Genomic DNA, 21749 nt, shown 5'->3' on the forward strand with positions numbered 1-21749 from the left:
TAGGGGAGGCAACACAATCCATGTTTCTCTTGTACATTGATTTCTCTCTCTCTCTCTCTCTCTCTCTCTCTCTCTCTCTCTCTCTCTCATCCTTCCCCTCTCTCTAAAACCAGTAAAACATATCTCAGTTGAGGATTAAAAAAACACCCAATTATATGTTCAACCTTTCTAGGAAGCAGCCTGGAATTAAGCATCAGGGGTCTGTAAAAACCTCATGCCTTTTGACCCAGTAATTATACTTCCAGGAATAATCTGTTCCAAGGAAATAAGCAGAAATCTTAAAAAAAAAAAAAAAATTTTCTAAAGATGTCCGACAGTGTTATTTCAATTAGAAAAAAAAAATCTGCGCTAATCTTTATGCCCATAAACAGAAAATTTATTACATAAATTACAATGTATCCAGATGATGTAATATGTTGCTGTTTAAAACAAATGAGGTCTTCAAAGACTAATAACAGGAAAATGTTTATGACATGATATCAAATGAAAACATAGGACTCAATATTTTTATACTATTGATTCCAATTCTGTTAAAAAAATTTAAACTGTATACAGATGAAGTGGGGAAACAGGTGATGAGAACAAAAGAGGCATTAAAGAAAATGACTTGGGGGTGATGGATAATTTATATTTTCTGTTACCTTTTTATAACCTTCAACTCCTCTATAACTCTAACACAAAGAGGAGTATGAGATCAAGGGAGAGCGGGAAGGACCTTGCAGAGATGGTGATGTTGCTTAGACACCTGGATACTCAACACCTATTGGTTCAGCGGTGGACAGCCCAGCCAGGTGTGCACAGCACAGACAGGGCATGGGAAGACCAAGCATGACAGACCCTGAGCGAAGGGAGATGGGGCTGGAAGGGCAGCCTGGGAGCTGGGCTCAGGGCGCGAGGAACCCTCCATTACCAGGTGGGTGCTAGTCCAGGTATCTCATTTAATTCTACATCCCTGGAAAACCTCACCTAGGCTTTGGAAATAGGAGCTTGAGAGCCAATGTTTTCAGTAACTTCAAATGCTCCTCTCAGTGGAAGAGTAGGAAGAAGACTCCTTAACCTACCAGGTCAGTTAAAAATTATGAAAGGAAACAAACAAACAAATCCAACTTTCTTTGGTTTAAGGATAACAGAGAATAAATTACCTCTAAATGAGAAACTTTACAAAGGCAGAACTTAGAAATAACGGCAAGTGGCCTGGCCGGTGTGGCTCAGTGGTTGAGCATCGACCTATGAACCAGGAGGTCAGGGTCGATTCCTGGTCAGGGCACATGCCTGGGTTGCGGGCTCGATCCCCAGTGTGGGGCGTGCAGGAGGCAGCCAATCAATCACTGATGTTTCTCTCTCTCTCTCTCTCACTTTTTTCCTCTCTGAAATCAATAAAAATATATTAAAAAAATAACTGCAAGCGTACAGGACAGAAACAAAGGGAAGAATTACACTGGAATACACAAATGTCTCAGGAACAAGAGCTTTTCCAGATGAACAATCTTGGCACAAAAGCCGAACTGCTCCTGTTTCAGGGACAGACGTCACTGAAGCCCTACAAAAGCAGCCTCCATGGGGTTCCTCCTTTGAGAAAGGCGCCCAGGGTCCGGACCTTTATTTCACGAGTGCTGCCTTCTCTAGTTTACAAGATCCTCTGAAGACAAGCACTTCTACAGCATATTTCTTTCTTTATTACTGTGGTAAAATATAGATAACATACAATTTACCATCCTAACCATTTTAAGTGTACAATTCAATGCATTAAGGACATGCACAATATTGTACATCAACCATCATAACTATCCATTTATAGAATTTCCTGTCATCCCAAAGAGGAATTCTATATCTTTTAAACCAGTGGTTCTGAACCTTCCTAATGCCCTTTAATACAGTTCCTCATGCTGTGGTGACCCCCAATTTCATTGTTACAAATTGAACATAACTAAAGCATAGTGATTAATCACAAAAACAATATGTAATTATGTATGTGTTTTCCAATGGTCGTAGGCGACCCCTGTGAAAGGGTCGTTCGACCCCCAAAGGGGTCGCGACCCACAGGTTGAGAACCGCTGCTTTAAACAAGAACTCCACATTCCTGCCCTGGCCGGTTTGGCTCAGTGGATAGAGCATTGGCCTGTGGACTGAAGGGTCCCAGGTTCGATTCTGGTCAAGGGCACATGCGTGGGTTGTGGGCTCGATCCCCAGTGTGGGGTGTGCAGAAGGCAGCCAATCGATGATTCTCTCTCATCATTGATGTTTCTATCTCTCTCTCCCTCTCTCTTTGAAATCAGTAAAAATATATATATATAAAAAAATTAAAAACTCCACATTCCTTTCTGTCCCTGAGCCCCTGGTAATCTCTATTCTACTTTCTGTGTCTGAGTCTGCCCAGTCTAGGTACCTCACTCATATAAGTAGAATCATATAATCTTTGTCATTTTATGCCTGGCTTACTTCACTTAGCGTAATGTTTTCAAATTAGCCACAGTATAGAATGTGTCAGTACTTTATTCCTTTTTAAGGTGAAATAATACTCCACTCTATGGACATGCCACATTTATTTATCCGTTCATCAGTTGATGGACATGGGGTGCTTCTACCTTTCGGCTACTGTGAATAATGCCACCATGAACATTCGCAAGCTTCTGTGTGGACACGCTTTCAGATCTCTTGGGTTAACACCTAGGAGTGGAATTGCAGGGCCATTTAGTAGCTTTAAAAAAAAAAAAAGAACAGCCGAAACCGGTTTGGCTCAGTGGCTAGAGCGTCGGCCTGCGGACTCAAGGGTCCCAGGATCGATTCCGGTCAAGGGCATGTACCTGGGTTGCGGGCACATCCCCAGTGGGAGATGTGCAGGAGGCAGCTGATCGATGTTTCTCTCTCATCGATGTTTCTAACTCTCTCTCTCTCTCCCTTTCTCTCTGTAAAAAATCGATAAAATATATTTAAAAAAAAAAAAAAGAACAAAAATCAACAACAACAAAAAAATCTTTTGAAGCCCCACCAGACTTTTCCAAAGCAGCTGCACCACTTTGCATTCCTACTAAGAGTATATAAGGGGTCCAATTTCTCCACATCCTTCATTGTTATTTTTTAGAGACACTTTTACTTGAAGTACAAGTCATACAGAAAAATGCACAAATTGTAAGTGTGCCCGGAGCGTGGCCATTCGTTTCCACAGGGATGTGGGCTGTGACTGCTCCCGCGGGCGGCATCGAATGCTTCGCCGTGAGCTACCAGAGCCACCACCGGAGGTGCCGTGGCCACAACAGAGGGCATCTGACTCTATAAGGCCCGCCCGGCAACCCAAGGAACCTGGGGGCTGCGGACGGTGTGGCACAGAGCTGGCTTCGCACGGGTGCGGGGAATTAGCCTTTGTGTAATCATACCTCTGCTTGCAGCCGTAGCCATGGTGACGGGCCACAGCACCAAATTGCATTTTCCATTTCAATTTGATTTAAGAAAAACAGCATTTGTGTGTGGAGTCCACAGAGCCTCTGCGGGACACGTGGGGCACACGCTCTGGCCTCTCCATGTCAGGCTACACGGGATCCGGGGCCCAAAGCACGCCTGCTGCTAGGGCTGCAAGGACGATGGCATTTCAACAGCTGGCGTCTCAGCTTCGTCAGCGCAGAGGTGGGTCCTGGGTGAGCCTCTGAAAGGGTCACCACCTCCCAAGAGTGAGGGAGTAAAAAAATAAATAAATAAAAAAGCTCCCTCCTGTTCAAGCAGCTTCTTTTCAAGGGTCAGAGCCTGGCTGGCAGGTGGAAAATTCCACACTCCAATGAAACAAAAGGGAGCCAGAAAGGAGGGCAGATACAGGGCACAGGCCAACCCCTGCACTCCTCTCTGTGTGCACAGAAGGCAGTTCTAACTCCCAGAAGCCCCGGTGAAATCTCAGGGTGCTTCCCGATGGCACCGGGAGGAACCTGGCCTATCTCGGTATTTCCTTCACCAGGGGACGCGTACCACGCGGTGGGAAGGGTGCTTTCATTTGGTAAATGGACTGTGGCTTGGAAAGTCCCTGAAGCACATCGTGAGGAAGCTACTCCCTCCTCAGCAGCGGAGCTTCTGATTCCCTGGAGGAGAACGGCTCTGCTGGGGCTGCGCGTCTTTCACACCCGCTGAGACTTTCACCAGAGAGAAAGGAGGCCCTGCCTTCAGTGGGCAGCAGTCTGTAGGCCAGCCATGTTGAATGGTATTCTGCTTATTTTTACTGTCTTATATTAATTGACTTTGGATGGCAAGCTTTCCACTTAAGATGGTGATATTGCCGAAACCGGTTTGGCTCAGTGGCTAGAGCGTCGGCTTGTGGACTGAAAGGTCCCAGGTTCGATTCTGGTCAAGGGCATGTACCTGGGTTGCGGGCACATCCCCAGTAGGAGATGTGCAGGAGGCGGCTGATCGATGTTTCTCTCTCATCGATGTTTCTGACTCTCTATCTCTCTCCCTTCCTCTCTGTAAAAAATCAATAAAATATATTAAAAAAAAAAAAAGATGGTGATATTTATACTGGTATTGCTCTTAAAATAAACTGATTTAACCTACAAAAGTGACTTACTTTAAAGAGAATGTCAAGGCAGAGGCGATGGTGTGCTGATAGGGCAAGCAACCACGAAGGTGGTACGAGAATGACACGATTGGAAACGTCTTTTTCGTTCTGCCACTTTAGGAATGAACACTTCTAGCACAAATCTGAAGCCATTCTGTCCCACCCACATGCCTTCTCCAGGTCCTGCTCTTCCTAATTCATTTATCAGTGCCCATCACCGCACCTGTCAGAAACCACTGGATCAGAACCCAAGGACCGAGAGCCTGCCATCGTGATCCCCACCAATGCGCACAATCCTTGCTTAAAGAATCGGTGACTTTGGGAGTGAGGGTGGCCTCCTGGGCAGAGATGCCATCAGAAGCCCGAAAGAAGTCACCAATCATTCCGGAACACTCCCAACATTCAAAGCAGGACATCCTTCAGCTTTTCTATATGCTTGAAATATTTCATGGTACAATGCTGAACCACCAAAAGGACCAGCAGAGAAGATGACGCTATTTTGGTTCCCCTGAAGGCTTCAATCACAGAGTTAACTCACCAGTAATAGATTTTTATCAGCGCCGAAGGCCACAGGAGAAAGGAGGCCACAAATGCCAGGATGGGGATGGCCAGCGTCCCGCCCGCGATCACGAACATGTTGACCACGTCAAGGTCCATCCTGCTCTTCGAGGCTGGCTGGTGCCTGCGGGGCTGAGAGAGTGACGGGAGTGAAACTCTGTCGAGAGAGAAGGGGGAAGAAGCAGAGGGGAAAAGAGAAGTGAAGGACCCAGAATGAGGACACGGATGAGGAGGAAGCAAAGGCAGGTAATGGCTTAAAAAAACTCAACAGGCATGACCTGTACATGTAATGAAGGATCCCTGAGAGGATCCGAATTGTATTTTAAGCTGTAAAGAAAACGCTTAGGACTATCGGGGACATCTAAGTAAGGACTGAATAGTAGGTAATATTATTGTGTTGGTGACACAGTTCTGCAGTGTGAGGTGAAATTGCGGTTATCTTTGCACGTAGGAGAATGTCCTTGTTCTTAGGCGATGTATGCTGAAGTATGAAGGGGACAAGCATCGTGCTATCTACGACTCACTCTTAAAAGTCGAGGAGAAAAATATATAATGTGTGTGCATGTCGGTGGGGAGAGAAATAAAGCAAATATGTTGAAATGTTAACCCATGGTGAATCCAGGTGAAGGTTACGTGGTAACCTTCAACTTTTCTATAGGTTTAAAAATGTCTATAGCAATTATTAAAAATTAAGTTACGGAGGACAGAGGACCTTAAAGCAATGAAAAAATATACGTGTACACTTTTCCAGCAAACTTAAGTCATCGGTCTACTACATGAGAATTTCCATCCAATCATCGCTTTTGTCTTTTCCTACTCTGGTGACTTTTGAAACTTGTCCAAAATCATGCCAGCAATTAAAGAGTAAGATTTGGCTTGCCCCAACAAGAATCTTGTATCCCAGAACATAAAACAGTACCTGGCAAGTATCTGTTGCTTGATAATGCTCATTGCCTGAATAGATCAAAAAGGAAAAATGCACTCACTTTGCAGATCTGCTGTGTGAAGTGAGGCACTTCAATGTTAAAGACAATGCGTTTGGTGGCCTTGCAGCACTCTGTAAAGCCAGCTGATGTCAGGAAAACCAGCTGGCCATCATGGCACCTGGGAGAGTAACACACGCTCACATCCCAGGCTGGAGCCTACTCCGGCCTCCTCCTGTTAATATCCAGGCTGTGCACTCCAGGCCTTTATCTCTGAACACAGGGACAAAGGTTCCCTGGATAGAGGATACGGGCATCTCATGCTCCCAAGTTTAGTCTGGGGTGAGCGGTAGGGCATAACATGTCACAAATGTCTTCTCATGTTCTCAGATTTTAGAGCCTGGGGAACCCGAGTTCCAATACCTTAATCTTAGGGTTAAGATTCCAAGAATAAATAGAATATAAACACTTTCAAAGATACAAGAGCGATGACCTTCATCTGTTAACTACTGTATGCCAGACCCAGTGCAGGCAGTGCATATACACATCCTCTTATTCCATCCCTCCCCACATTGTAAGGTAGGAAGCTTTTCTCCCGTCTTATAGAAGCTGACAAGTGCCCCCACGGTCATCCTGCAGGTAAATGGCATGCCCTGCATTTCAACCCAATCCCGCAGGCGTCCCTGGCTCATGCCACCTTTGCCCCCGCTCTGAGCTGCCTGCAAGCAGATACTTATTTTGCATCCATTATGCACAAGGCACCAAGGTCAGTGTCCCCATCACCATGCTTCACACTCCTCTAGAACTGCTTTAAAAGCAAGTAACCAATGACCTGATGACCTTATTCCTGCTGGTATCTTTTTAAAACTATCCAGTGCTGCTGGGGTCCATTGAAACAGCAAGGATGGACTGGCTCCCGGCAAATTCCCCCTTTTTTATTTTTTTAAAAGCAGGCATTAAAAAGAAAAACCCCAAATGCTCTCTTGTACCCATTTTAAGAGTAGTATTGGTGCTTTCCGCTATTACCTGAGTCCTGATCTATCACCCCAGGGAGAGCTTGCCAATCCTGCACTTTCCCGGGGTGGAAAGGCTGCAGTGGGGTTAAGGATAAGGCTCCTTGGGCCTACCTTCTCCCATGCCTTTACATTTACCTTTCCTTCCTCAGAAAAGCATGGACATACTTCTTGTATAAAATGTTCCGTCTGACTGGGAGTAACCTTAATTCCCCTGCTAGCAAGCATATGTGTTAAAAGATCAATACAGAGTCTTATTTCTTTAGACTCAGTATGGCACATCTTCTTAATCTAAAGATCAATACAGAGTCTTCTTTCTTTGGACTCAGTATGGCACATCTTCTCAATCTAAGTTCTGCACTATCCACCTTCTTACCCTACTTATCCTCTATAGGGGGGGTCTGAAGCACCCTACGGTGCAGTCCTATCCATCCTAAGTACGGGGGGACTTACCTAAGGGTCCCTGTTTGGGCACCAGATACTGGGGTCCAACCCCAGCAGGTCCAGGGGTCCCCAAAGGTGTGGACAGAGTCGGCGAAGAAGGAATGACAAGGAGGCAGCGTTCAGTTGATCAGCAGCCTAGCCAGGATCTCCAGCCAAGTTCTGGTCTGGATCTCCAGCGAAGTTCTGGTTTTTATTGTCTTGTTACATCCATATTTATACCAGTTGATTTTAATCCTGTCAATTTCTATTGCAAAGGTTAGGGCGTTTCTTATCTCCATTCCAGGGAGTAAAGATAATGTAGCTTAAGCATGATTGTTTGTAGTTAAAGTGATTAACTACCTGCCTGGCACTTAGTTAAGGAGTTTTATCCCCTCCCTGACTTCAGGGAAAAATCCCTACCTGGGGAAACAACCTTTCTCGGAGAGGTGACCTTGGTTAAAACACACAGCGCTAAGGGGAGCAAACATATTAAGAACAGTATGCTATATACGCCAGGTCCCTTAAAACATATGCTGAGCAGATGTTTCTTTCCTGCAGCGACTGTGTCAAGCAGCAAGGATGGAGTTGTCTTGTGCCAAGAGCCTGACATCCTGGGCTGAGAAAGCCCTGTTCCGGGACTCTCCTTCGTCCTGTATTGGCCCCTCTTACCCTTGTCTCAAGAGGGACCCTCTTCTTACAATCCAATTGCCCATAGCTGTTGCCTGAGCTCTCTGTTCATGCTGAGGTTGAAGCCTCATGGTGGCTGGTACCATGGATCTGTCTCTCACCCAATAGCGTGAGCTGGGAGCTCCCTGGAGAAGAAACCTGGGTTCCCCAAGATATGTATGTGATCAATGCCGGGGCCCCGCCAGCAGGCAAGGGGATCACAAGGCAGTTGCTGGGCATGGAGGCCAGAGGGACATAGGCTACCAAGGAGACAGAACTGAACCTCACATCACCCTACTTGGCCCAGAGATGGCTGGTAGTCAAAGACGGTAAGACCCCACAGGGTGGGGCAACCTAAGACAGGCACAGTCAGGGGGCCAGTAGGAGAGAACTTGGGGTTCAACAGAGGTGGGGCACAGATCCTCACCCCCCCAATGGTTCAGGGGCTTGAACACTCGCCCCTTCTGAGGAAGGTCTCCTGTCCCCATGGCTGCTTCCCGCTTCCCATGCCCAGCTCAGATCGGGACCCAGGTAAGACAGAGACTGGTTGACAGCAGCTGCCCTCTCACTGCAACAGGACTTGTTTCCCATTTCTACCTTGGACCACAGGGAAAGGGGCAGCTGAAGGAAAGGGCTGTGTCAGGATGCTGCCTTCTTCCCTTTCTTCTCCCTCTTTTTTCTAAACACTTCCATGCCTTGTAGTTCTTTTGCTTTCTCTTCTTTTTCTCTCTACTACCCTCCATCTTCCATATCAGCTGACCCAGAGGGCACAGTTTACTCCTCCTCGGGACACTGACACCACCATCAACCACGGCCCTGATGGACCCTTTGATGCAGCCCTTCAACTCGCTGATGCTTCGGGAAGCCTGTCGCCAGTGACGCCGCCCGCTAGCCAGACCAACAAAGACAATCAAACCAACAACTTGAGGACAGCTGAAATCCCTTGACTGAAGAGGCCGGCAACCTTCTACAGGAAGGGGGCTCCTTGTGCGCTCCATCCACTATGTTTACAGTTATGCTCACTGTCATTGCTTGCCAGTCTTCTTCCAAGTCTTAAACGGCCCAATCTGAGAGGTGGCCACTGATTTGCATGCGCTATCATTTAAAAAATAAAAAAGGGGGAATTTGCCGGAAGCCGGTCCATCCTTGCTGCTTGACACAGTCGCTGCAGGAAAGAAACATCTGCACAGCATATGTTTTAAGGGACCTGGCGTATATAGCATACTGTTCTTAATATGTTTGCTCCCCTTAGCGCTGTGTGTTTTAACCAAGGTCACCTCTCCGAGAAAGGTTGTTTCCCCAGGTAGGGATTTTTCCCTGAAGTCAGGGAGGGGATAAAACTCCTTAACTAAGTGCCAGGCGGGTAGTTAATCACTTTAACGACAAACAATCACGCTTAAGCAATAGAAATTGACAGGATTCAAATCAACTGGTATAAATACAGATGTAACAAGACAATAAAAACCAGAACTTTGCTAGAGATCCAGACCAGAACTTGGCTGGAGATCCTGGCTAGAGATCCTGGCTAGGCTGCTGATCAACTGAACGCTGTCTCTGTGTCATTCCTTCTTCGCCGACTCCGTCCACACCTTAGGGACCCCAGACCTGCTGGGGTTGGACCCCAGCACAGTGCTGCTTATAATTTTTTCCTTTGATTCTGCAATATGAAAATTGTTTCCACACTGCTTTCCACTAGATAAACACATCATTCTTCTCCTCCTTCTTCTCCCTCTCCCTCTTCCTCTCCTTATTTTTTTCTCTTTTGAATTTGTCTTTGTGGGATGTAGCGGGTGGGTCAGCGGGCGGTTCTATGCCACCAGGGTGCTGTACACTCTACTCTTCCTGGGATAACTTGTGGAGCCTTTTCTGTTCCTTGGAGGCCGCTGCTCTTGCTACAGCAGCCTCTTCAGGCCCACGGCTGAGCGGCTCCCCTTTCAAAGAGCATTTCCGCTTTTTCTTGGGGACACTCCCAGTTCCTGCCTCTTCAGGGTCACGGACTGGTTCCTCTTTGGGGAATGATGTCTCCCTCTGGGAAGACTTCCCCTGCCAGCTGTCTCCTCAAGGTCCCTACCAACCAGCGCCTCCTCTTTCTTGGGTTCAGATGAAGAGACAGGCGGGTCTCCCAGCCCATTCTCCCCAGGAGGCCCTCGAGCTTTTGCTTTTGCTTCTTTTTGGGTTTTCATGTGTCTGGCGTGTTACCGCTGTTAGGGAGCTACTCCCTTCTTTTTTTTTTTTTTTTTTTTTTTCTGACCTGGTTTGTGCTGTAAGTTTTGAATCTGATCAAAAGAGAATAAATCCTTGGCTGGAGTAGCTCAGTTGGTTAGAGAGTTGTCCCCATATGCAAAGGTTGCAGGTTTGATCCCTAGTCTGGGCACATACAAGACTCAACCAATGAATACATAAATAAGTGGAACAACAAATTGATGTCCCTCTCTCTCTTTCTCTCTCTAAAAAAGGACAAAAACAAAAACTAAGGAAAGATGTGCCAAATCTATTTTCTATTACCACCATCCTTCAAGGGTGACATTTAAGGAAAGGTTTTTAACAAAGGGATTTTGGTGCACATGTGCGGTGACCAAATAGCTCTATTCTGTTGTAAGAAAAATTATACCCACCTTTTCCCACATACATAGTGTAGAATAGGTCATATATGTCCTTCTTACGAAAATGAACATCAAAATGGCATTTAGACATCTTTGGGTTCAAGTGTTGCTTATCAAAGGAACATTTTCCAGGTCCTATTTTCTTCATTCAAATGTGACATTTCTGCCAGGCTTCCATCTATATATATAAAAGCCTAATATGCAAAGTGTCCCCTGGGGAGTTCCACGGACCAGGAGTTTGCTCACTATGATGTGCGCTGACCACCAGGGGCAGTGTGGAATGAAGGAAGGCCCTGGCTGTACTCCCTTCTTGAAATCTGAGTATAATATCCAGCTCTTAAGTGCCATTGCATTTACCCAACCCTGGTTTCTGAAACTAGGTTCTTATTCCTCAAAACTATCACTAGTGATCAACAGTTGGGGGTGTGCAGGAGGCAGCCGATAGATGTCTCTCTCTCATGGATGATTCTATCTCTCTATCCCTCTCCCTTCCTTTCTCTATAAAATCAATTTTTTTTAAAAAGACTTTAAGGTTATACTGATTTAATTTTTGGCGCTTTGCCTCTGTGTCCCAGTTAAAGTAAAATATATTCTCATTAATGTAGATGGAAACGGAGGTTGTATATTGACGGCTGAATTTTGGCATAGTGGCTGTACCCTATCAATAAAGGCTGCAAGTGCTGTGTAAAAAACCTTGCGCTGTTTAATGTGCGACTATTTACATTGAAGTGAATTAAATACAACTCAAAGTTCAGTTCCTCAGCCACACCATCCCATTTTACGGGCTTGGAAGCCACATGTGAACAGAAGCCGCCCTGTGGACCAGCACCGCTTAGGGCTCGCCACTCCCGAAAGCCAGCCTCTTACAACCCATTCCTTATGCCCCCTGGGTTCCCCATTCACGAGGAATGTTGGGTGGGAGGGAAAATCCCCGCCAGTGTGAGTCAAACAGACCACACGCGGCTCCCTCAGCCACCAGGCGGGCCCAGGTCCTCACTTGTGGCTCCCATTCCTGTCCAGGGTGCTCTCTCACAGCCCAGCTCTGCCAGAGGCACCTCGCAGCTCCCTCCAGGGATCAGCCTGCCCTGGCGAGCTCTAAAGCTCCACAGGACCCCAGCTCTACCTCCAACACTGAGCTCCACAGCTCCACCCGCATCCCAGAGAACCAACCTGCCCCTGCAAGCCCCGCACAGCCCCACACTGTCTTGCCTCGCGTGTCCCCTTCACAAGCACACTCACGTCCCGGCTGCCCGATGAACTCCTCCTGCCTTTGTGGCTGAGTCCAGCGTCACGCTGCCCAGGAAAACATCCTGGTCCCCGTAGGCCCAGGACTTCAGCCTCCCTTCCAAGTCAGAGCCCTCCTCCCGGCAAAGTCTCTGTGAACTGCTTGTAGGAGGTTCTGGGTGCATATCTGAGCTCTGAAAACCTTCAGGGATCCACACCCTTCCCGCCGGTCCTTCTGAAATCACTCACCAGAGGGGGGTTTCCAGGGAGCTTACAGAGGAGTCCCAGGCTCCTCACTAACTGCCCCCCCCCCCCCCCCCCGCGCTTTTAATCTATGGTTTAAAAAAGCCATACTCACTGTTCAAGGAGCACGGCCTTCTTTCCCAACGGCTGCTGGCTCTGGTAGAAGATGAAAATGAGATTCTGAAATTACAAAAAGCGAAAGCAAGGAAGCGTTAGGAAATATGAACTAAGTGATAACAGCCAGCAAACTGCTGGCTTTGCGGGAGGCACAGGCCAAGCACAAATGCCCAGTGGCTTTATAGTCGCCTCTGTCCAAGTCGCCTCCCCTGGTTGAGCAACCCGCACAAAGGGCAGGGCGTGCCAGGTCCCCGGAGGGCAAGAAGGAGGTCAAAGACCAGCTGAGGTGAGACGAGAAGCATGGGAGTGAGAGGAGGAACCTGTTTGTCTACTGGAGGATCAACTTAACTGAGACTCTCCAATAAAAACTAAAACTCTCCTCCATCGGGGAACAGGGTTTACCTAAAAGCTGTCCTCGGAAAGAAACGAGAGGAAGGTGGCAACACCGTGCACATGGGAATACTATTTCTACTAGAGCAGCGGCTCTCAACCTGTGGGTCATGACCCGTTTGGGGGTCGAACGACCCTTTCACAGGGGTCGCCTAAGACCATCAGAAAACACATATATAATTACGTATTGTTTTTGTGATTAATCACTATGCTTCAATTATGTTCAATTTGTAACAATGAAATTGGGGGTCACCACAACATGAGGAACTGGATTAAAGGGTCGCAGCATTAGGAAGGTTGAGAACCACTGTCCTAGAGTAAGTAGCTCCGATTCAGGGCTAGACAGAGCATGGGAGCTGGGAAGGGCACCGCAGTAGGAGAACAGAGGGAAGGGCAAGGGAGGGCCAATGCACAAACCCCGAATTATTTCAGAATATGGTGGGCAGTTAGACAGACATGAGCAGGGCGAGGACAAAGGGCCAGGGACAGAAAGTCACCAGGGCGGGAAGCCCCAAGCGCCTAGCAAGCACCTAGCCATGGACAATCTGTAGGGTGGGACTCGTCCCCAGGCAACCTTTCCTCCCCGTGCATCCTGACGTGGTGTAGACCCCCTGACCTGTCCTCCCTCTGCATGACATCCAGGCCTCAGTTGTGTTTTAGCTCCAGACCCAGAGAAGCAGCAAAACCAGACAAGCGACACCATGGCTGACCTCAGGACCCGCTGCATTGAATACTGACCCCCTGCCCTGGCTCTGACCCCTTAGTGGAGACCATGACACCTGGAAGCTGATGAATATTCTATTGGATTCTAACCTGGGTCCTCCCCTAAAATCTCCGCCATTAAAAGCGTTTTGATGGAGGACCCGTGCCTGAACCTATCCCCACCCCCTTACCACTACCTCCCTCACTCCCAAGCTCCGAGGGCCCTCGTTCTGCCTCTGTAACTCACTGACCCGTTTCTTCTATCACTCACTTCTTTCCTCTGAAATTTTCTAAATACATGTTTTCTTATCGTTGGAGTCTTGGCTCTGAATTCTTCCTAGCCAGAGCTCAAGCAGGCTGGTCTAACACCCAGGGCTGTTCCTCCTGCCACCAACAAGAGGATCAAAGAGTTACACATCCTCCTATCTAATAAAAGAGAAAAATGGTAATTGGCGTACGACGATACCCTTTTCATTGGCTAATCAGGGCTGTATGCAAATTAACTGACAACTATGATTGGCAGTTAACTGCCAACTAAGATTGGCAGTTAACTTGCATATGTAGGCACAATGCAGGGAGGCGAAAGGGAAAGCAGGAAGAAGCCCCCTGCCACTGACAGTGATCGAAAACCCAGGGGGGAGCTAAGAGCTGGGGGGCAGGGCAAAGGCGGCCCTGGGGCCGCCTTTGCCCTGCCCCCCAGCCATGATCGGAGAATCAGGTGCCTTTGCCGCCCTGGCCAGTGATAGCAGGAAGTAGGGGTGGAGCCAGCGATGGGAGCTGGGCACGGTCGAAGCTGGCAGTCCCGGGAGCTAGGGGTCCCTTGCCTGGGCCTAAAGCAGAGCCCACGATCGCGGGGCTGCTGCAGCTGCGGGTCCCCGCTGCCCGGGCCGGACACCTAGGCCAGAGGCGTTAGGCGTGGGCAGGGGCGGAGCCTGCAACCGCGGGGAGCTGGGGGTCCCCTGCCTAGGCCTGACACCTCTGCCGGAGGCCTCAGGCATGGTCAAGGGGCCGATCCGGTGATTGGTGATCGGAGGGTGATGAGGGTCAACTCCTCTGGCCGAGGCGTCAGGCCTGGGCAGGGGGCTGAGCATGGGATTGGGGGGATATGATGGTCCCCTTGCCCAGGCATGAAGCCTGGGTCAGAGGCATCAGGCTTGGGCGGGGGGTGGAGCAAGCGATCAGAGGGAGATGGGGGTCCCCTGCCCAGGCATGATTCCTGGGCCAGAGGCCTCAGGCCAGGGCGGGGGCCAGAGCCAGTGATCAGGGGGAGATGGGGGTCCCCTGTCCAAGCCTGACACCTCTGGCGGAGGCGTCAGGCCTGGGCAAGGGGCCGATCAGGCGATCAGAGGGTGATGGGGGTCTACGCCTGAGGGCTCCCAGTATGTGAGAGGGGGCCGGCTGGGCTGAGGGACACTCCCCTCCCCACACACACCCAGTGCACGAATTTCGTGCACCGGGCCCCTAGTAAAGAAATAAAACGATAAAAGTTCTGGAGGAAGACATGAGAACTCTTTTAAAATATCTTCATGGACAAAGTCTTTCTAAGTAAAATATACAACCAGAGGCCATAACAAAAAGATGAATTAAGTTGACATCATAAACATTTTTTTAAATTGTTTTTAGAGAGGAAGGGATGCATACACACATGCAGAGAGAAACAATTTCTTCTACTTATGCATTCATTGGTTGATTCTTTTTATTTTTATAGAGAGAGGAAGGGAGAGGGAGAGAGAAACATCAATGTGAGAGCAAAACATGGATAGGCTGCCTCCTGCATGCCCCCAACAGGGATCCAGCCCAAAACCTACACCTATCAGGAAGATCCTCTAGCGCAGCGGTCGCCAACCTTTCGGACCTGATGGACCACCAGTGAGAATAGCCAACGGACCTATCCTGCCGGGGCATAACAATGTTATTCATTCATTCATTCATTCATTCATCCTTACCCCAGGATACGTTTATTGATTTCAGAGAGAGAGGAAGTTGAGAGAAAGAGAAACATCGATGTGAGAGAGAAACATCAATTGGTTGCCTCCTGTATGCACTCCAACTGGGGATCGAACCAAAACCTGGGTATGTACCCTGACCTGGGATGGAACCCGCAACCTTTTGGCATTTGGGACGATGCTCCAACCAACTGAGCCGCCCTGCAAGGGCATAAAAATGTTCTTAAATGGCCACATGGAAAGAAGTTAATTTTTGTTGATACATATTAGAGGCAACAGAGTAATTTCTTTAATGTATAAAGGGCTCCTACACATCAATATAAATATCAATAAAATCTAACAGAAAAATGGGCAAATGATCTGAATAATTTACCAGGAAGTAATACAAATGACTCTCACAAATATAAAAAGATGCTCAATCACATTTAAAATAAGAAACATGGGAGAACCAAGATGGCGGCATAGGTTAACGCCGGAGTTTGCTGCTTTGAACAACTACTTCAAAAGTGAAACCAAAAAACGGAAGGGACATCACCCAGAACCACAGGAACGCTGGCTGAGTGGAAGTCCTACAACTAGGAGGAAAGAGAAACGCATACGGACACTCAGAGGAGGCGCAGTGCTGAAGTCAAATTCTGAGGTGCGGAGTGTGCGGAGCGGGCTGGCGGCGGAGGGCGCGGTTGTTGTTTTCAATCGGGAGGGAGTCGCAGACTCTGAGCACCAGATCCGGGAGAGTCTTTAGGGACCCAGACTCAAAACGGGAGAAGCTGGACTGTCTGGCTTCGGTCAGAGCGAGTGCAGCTTTCTCTCCGAGCTTTGCAGCGGGTGCTGGGACTCAGAGAGGCAGAGCCCCTGGGGACAGGACTGAGAGCCGCCATAACTGCTCTCTCCGGCCCACCCTGTTGATCCTGTGCGACCCGCCCCGCCCAAGCCCTGCACAGAGGCATTTGCCAGATAGCCTCAGGCAAAGGCTAGATTAGCACCTCCCTAGAGGACAGACGTTCTCTCACTGCTGACACAGCTGATTCTCATAGCCACTTGGCCTGGAGGTCAAACCCTCCCTGGAATTAGCTACAACAATCAAGATTTATCTATAAGACTGCGAACAAAGACCACTAGGGGGTGCACCAAGGAAGCATAACAAAATGCGGAAACAAAGAAACAGGACAAAATTGTCAATGGAAGAAATAGAGTTCAGAACCACACTTTTAAGGTCTCTCAAGAACTGTTTAGAAGCTGCCGATAAACTTAATGAGATCTACACGAAAACTAATAAGACCCTCGATCTTATATTGGGGAACCAACTAGAAATTAAGCACACACGGACTGAAATAACGAATATTATACAGACGCCCGACAGCAGACCAGAGGAGCGCAAGAATCAAGTCAATGATTTGAAATGCGAGGAAGCAAAAAACATCCAACCGGAAAAGCAAAATGAAAAAAGAATCCAAAAATGCGAGGATAGTGTAAGGAGCCTCTGGGACAGTTTCAAGCGTACCAACATCAGAATTATAGGGGTGCCAGAAGATGAGAGAGACCAAGATATTGAAAACCTATTTGAAGAAATAATGACAGAAAACTTCCCCCACCTGGTGAAAGAAATGGACTTACAGGTCCAAGAAGCGCGGAGAACCCCAAACAAAAGGAATCCAAAGAGGACCACACCAAGACACATCATAATTAAAATGCCAAGAGCAAAAGATAAAGAGAGAATCTTAAAAACAGCAAGAGAAAGAAACTCAGTTACCTACAAGGGAATACCCATACGACTGTCAGCTGATTTCTCAACAGAAACTTTGCAGGCCAGAAGGGAGTGGCAAGAAATATTCAAAGTGATGAATACCAAGAACCTACAACCAAGATTACTTTATCCAGCAAAGCTATCATTCAGAATTGAAGGTCAGATAAAGAGCTTCACAGATAAGGAAAAGCTAAAGGAGTTCATCACCACCAAACCAGGATTATATGAAATGCTGAAAGGTATCCTTTAAGAAGAGGAAGAGGAAGAAAAAGGTAAAGATACAAATTATGAACAACAAATATGCATCTATCAACAAGTGAATCTAAGAATCAAGTGAATAAATAATCTGATGAACAGAATGAACTGGTGATCATAATAGAATCAGGGACATAGAAAGGGAATGGACTGACTATTCTTGGGGGGGAAAGGGGTGTGGGAGATGTGGGAAGAGACTGGACAAAAATCGTGCACCTATGGATGAGGACAGTGGGTGGGGAGTGAGGGCAGAGGGTGGGGCGGGAACTGGGAGGAGGGGAGTTATGGGGGGGAAAAAAAAGGAACAAATGTAATAATCTGAACAATAAAGATTTAATTTAAAAAAAAAAGAAAAAAAAAAGAAACATGTGCCAAGCTGGTGTGGCTCAGTGGTTGAGCACTGACCCATGAACTGAAAGGTCCCTGGTTCGATTCCCAGTCAGGGCACATGGTCAGGTTTCAGGCCTGATCCCCAGCTGATCGATGTTTCTCTCTCATCAATGTTTCTATCTCTCTTCCTCTCCTTTTATCTCAAAAAAAAAAAATCAATAAAAACATATTTTAAGAGATATGCAAATTAAATCTATAAGGTAATGGTAATGTTTATTTATCACACTGGCAAAGAACAAAAAGTTTAATAATAGACTATATTGCTGAGGCTGTGGGGAAATAGAGGCTCTCATACAATGTGCCAATTTACATTTCTACCAACAACTCTATAGATGGCAATTTGGCAAAATCTACAGCAATGTTATATGCCCACACACTTGAGCTAACAATCTCACTTCTAAGAATTTATGTTTATAACTAACTGAACATGTCTGAAAACATGTTTTTGCAATATTATTTGTTACAGTATTACTTATTATGGCAAAAGATTGGAAATAATTCAAATGTCCACTTATAGGAAACCTATTAAGTAAATGATGGTATAACTTTGTAAAGAAGTATAATGAATAGCCATTAAATACAAGTAAAATTAAATGTAAGCCATTAAAATAATGAGGCAGTTCTATTTGTCTCTATTAGTAATAACCTCCAAAGTACATTGTTAACTAAAAAAAGCAAGGAACAGAAGAGAGTGGATGGAATAACACCTCTTGCATTGAGCAAGAGAGAAAAAGAAGTACATACATATGCTTGTATATGTGTGAAACGTTTCTGGATAGATACACGAGAAACTGTCATCATGGCTGGCACTGGAAAGGGAAATGAGGGGCAAAGGGCAGAGATAAGGGGGACTTTTCACTGATACCCTTTTGTTCCTTTTGGATCACTACCATGTGCATGTATGAGGCTTTCCCTATGTAATTAAAAAATAAACTCCTAAAATAAAATGGTCTATCCTACATTGTCCAATACCCTAGCCCAGTGGTCGGCAAACTGTGGCTCGCGAGCCACATGTGGCTCTTTGGCCCCTTGAGTGTGGCCGTGAAGTTTCAATCGCACTGTACGTGCGTGCCCGCACGTAGTATTTTGTGGAAGAGCCACACTCAAGGGGCCGTAGTTTGCCGACCACTGCCCTAGCCACTAAGCCACATGTGGCCGTTTACATTTAAATTGATTAAAATTAAATAACATTTAAAATTCCGTTTTCTGATGCCATTGCAATAACCTGGTTATTGTTTAACAGGAAGTGAGTAAAGGGGAAAGCGAGGTAATAGAGGCATGCCAGTTATACAGCTTCGCCAAAAAGCTGAATTTAACATGTCAAGGCTCTTCCCTGCTGACCGAGGGGGGAAGTGACCGGAGGGAGGCAGGGACACATGCCCACTGAGGTCTGAGTGATGTGGGACGGTGCTTTCCCATCAATCACACCTGACGTCAAGCCAGTGGCCAGAATGGGCGTGGTCACTCCAGCTCAGGAAACCTAAATATTTAAACGTCCAAACAACGAAAGTTCAGCGCGCGCGCTCTCGCTCTCGCGCTCTCTCTCTCTCCACACACACACACACACACACACACACACACACACACACACACACACGAGTGCTTCGGACTCCTGCTACAGGGGAATGCGCTCCCCTGTGCCCGCATGGCACGCACATGAACTAACAGGCTTTCATTAGCTTGGACGCTGAAGCACACCCACCCAGCTGCAACATGGTGCAGAACCTCTGCACACTGGCCCTGCTCCTGGCTCTGCTGAGGCCCCAGCTGCACCTTTGCCAGGACTGGCTTGAGGGGCAGGGGGCTTTGGAGCCCAAGAAAAGTGACTCCACGCAAATAAAACCTGCTTCCACATCCCATCCTCCCATGCACACCTTAGAATATTCATTTTCTGAAGATATCGCAAGAATGACAATCCCGCAAGTGACCAGGTGCCGAGGCTTCTGGGTGAGCGGCTCTCCCCCTGGGAGCGCACTGACCACCAGGGGGCAGCTCCTGCGTTGAGCGTCTGCCCCTTGGTGGTCAGTGCATGTCATAGTGACCAGTTGTTCCCCTGTTCGGTCGATTTGCATATTAGCCTTTTATTATATAGGATTATATATAACAGGATATTGTAAAAATTAAGTTACAAAATTTTTATTAAGACATTTCTTACATACCGTTATATTGGCTGGTCTGAAAAAACATTCGTGGTGGGCCGCATGTGGCCCACAGGTCGTGAGTTTGACATGCTTGATGTAGCACATTTTCATTATCACAAAAAGCTCCACTAGCCAGCTACAAAGGCCCATTAGAGAGAGCAACCAAACTTGTTTCTCATGTTAAGAGAAGAAATACAAATTCAATGCTGAAAATCCCTCTCCCTCTACACAATCTAGATGGCCTGGCCGCCTACTAAGATAACAAAGCCTGGGCGCTCCTGCCCTGTGTGACTGTCCAAAGGTGAGGTCAGCTTGGCAGGGCCAAAGTCCAGCACTCTAACACAGAAAATGAAATATTCCCATGCAGGAACCCCATATGGTCCATGAACCAGAAGTTCATAGCTCCTTTGTGGTTCTGGGAGAGGTGCTAGTAAGAGGATTCGCTCTGGCATGCTTTGTACCAAAGCCCTAGCAACTGGCCCCCCAGGGTGGGGGGGGGTGGTTCTTGCTCAAGAGCCAGCCAAGCTCACAGCCCCCCTCCCCTGCTTCTGCCACCTGGGACAGTCGTGTGGGCAAGGCAACAGCCTACCCAGGCAGGTCCTGTGGACAAACAGAGAACAGGAAAACCCTGCCACTCAATCCTCTGGAAAGTCAACCTAAAAAACGTTCAAACCTGCAGAGAATTTGTATAGCTTATGTGAGCCACACTGACAATCTCCAGGAAACAAAATCTCAACCGATTGTGAAAATGGCAGTGAAATTGGAATTTTTAGGGGTGAAAAAGGTAGGTTTAGGGAACTTTTAAAATTAAGGGGGTCCATGGAAAAAACACAGGGCTACAGAGTTGCAAAAGGTTTCATTTCCATAAGACAGGGAGCAGGGAGCCAGCAGAAGTTACATTTCCATAAGACAAGGAAGTTGGGAGAGGCAGCAGGTACATTTCCATAAGACAAGGGAACTAGGAGAGCAAAATGTCTCTATTTATGAAATAAAGGAGGAGGAAGAGAGCCCAGAGGGAATGGGAGAACAACGAGGGAGGAGGGCCTCACATGTCCCACATGAGGTTTGACCTTTGAGCTCAGGAGTTGCTATAGTGACCAAATCAGGAGGGAATAGTGACCAGTCAGAGGGGATATCAAGGCACAAAAATCTGCAGCCTTTATAAACCTGGGAAAAAGGAACCCGGTGGGACTCTTTCCCCTCCCCACGTGGGAGTCTGTACTTGTTCTTCAATAAATTTCCACCTTTGCTATTACCATCTTCCGTCCGTGGTTTCACTCTTCGACTCCCACGGACAAAGAATCTGGGGAAGCCATCCTACTCAGGGGAACACCACGTGTTCCAGTCCAAAAATCCCGTATCGGCAGTTTGACCATTATTTTATACGTCAGAATCAAACAGGAAGATAGTCAGTGGCTTACTATTACATGAAATCCCTTGGTAACAGATTAGGGAGGCAGGAGAAAGCAAAGCAGGGAGGTCTCTGGGATTGGATAAAAAGTAAAACTAACATACTTTTTTTTACATAGGTAAGTATGGAATAGTTAACTATTGACATGATAACTGAAAGGGCGAGGGCTATGCCCTCCATCTTACCCCGGATCCTCCATGTTGGGGCAGCCGCCATGTGCTCAGGAAAGTACCTTCTTCCTGGAAGCCGGGATTTCTTTAAACTAACCAATGACAATCAAGGGACATGCGGGCCATAGAGATGACCACATCCTGTGTAACAAGACCCGACTTGTGCCTGGCCAATCGGCAGGGCCCACAGTCAGCTCCCCTCCCCTCACTCCATTCCCGATTAAAGCCCTGATTTTCTCATGGGTGGCATGCTGCTTCCGGTCGCTGCGTCGGCCGGAAGGCAGGGTCGAGTT

At 47.4% G+C, this 21749-nt stretch overlaps 1 protein-coding gene across 8 annotated transcripts in view; it reads right to left on the reverse strand.

Moving 5' to 3' along the window:
• ABHD6 (abhydrolase domain containing 6, acylglycerol lipase) overlaps nt 1-21749 on the reverse strand; it is a 57395-nt gene that overhangs the window by 19123 nt on the left and 16523 nt on the right. For 3 of the 8 annotated variants that reach the window (XM_059663148.1, XM_059663145.1, XM_059663146.1), the window contains exons 2-3: nt 12306-12370; nt 5076-5252 (exon numbers count right to left, since the gene is read on the reverse strand). In XM_059663148.1, coding sequence (XP_059519131.1) covers nt 5076-5194 — 119 coding nt within the window. In that variant the 5' untranslated portion in view covers nt 5195-5252; nt 12306-12370. Of the gene's footprint in view, nt 1-5075; nt 5253-6081; nt 6101-11962; nt 11982-12305; nt 12371-21749 lie in introns of those variants that run through there. The other 5 variants (XM_059663144.1, XM_059663142.1, XM_059663143.1 and 2 more) reach the window with 3 other exon arrangements.

This window comes from Myotis daubentonii, chromosome 14 (genome assembly GCF_963259705.1).
Source record: "Myotis daubentonii chromosome 14, mMyoDau2.1, whole genome shotgun sequence".
NCBI lineage: Eukaryota > Metazoa > Chordata > Mammalia > Chiroptera > Vespertilionidae > Myotis > Myotis daubentonii.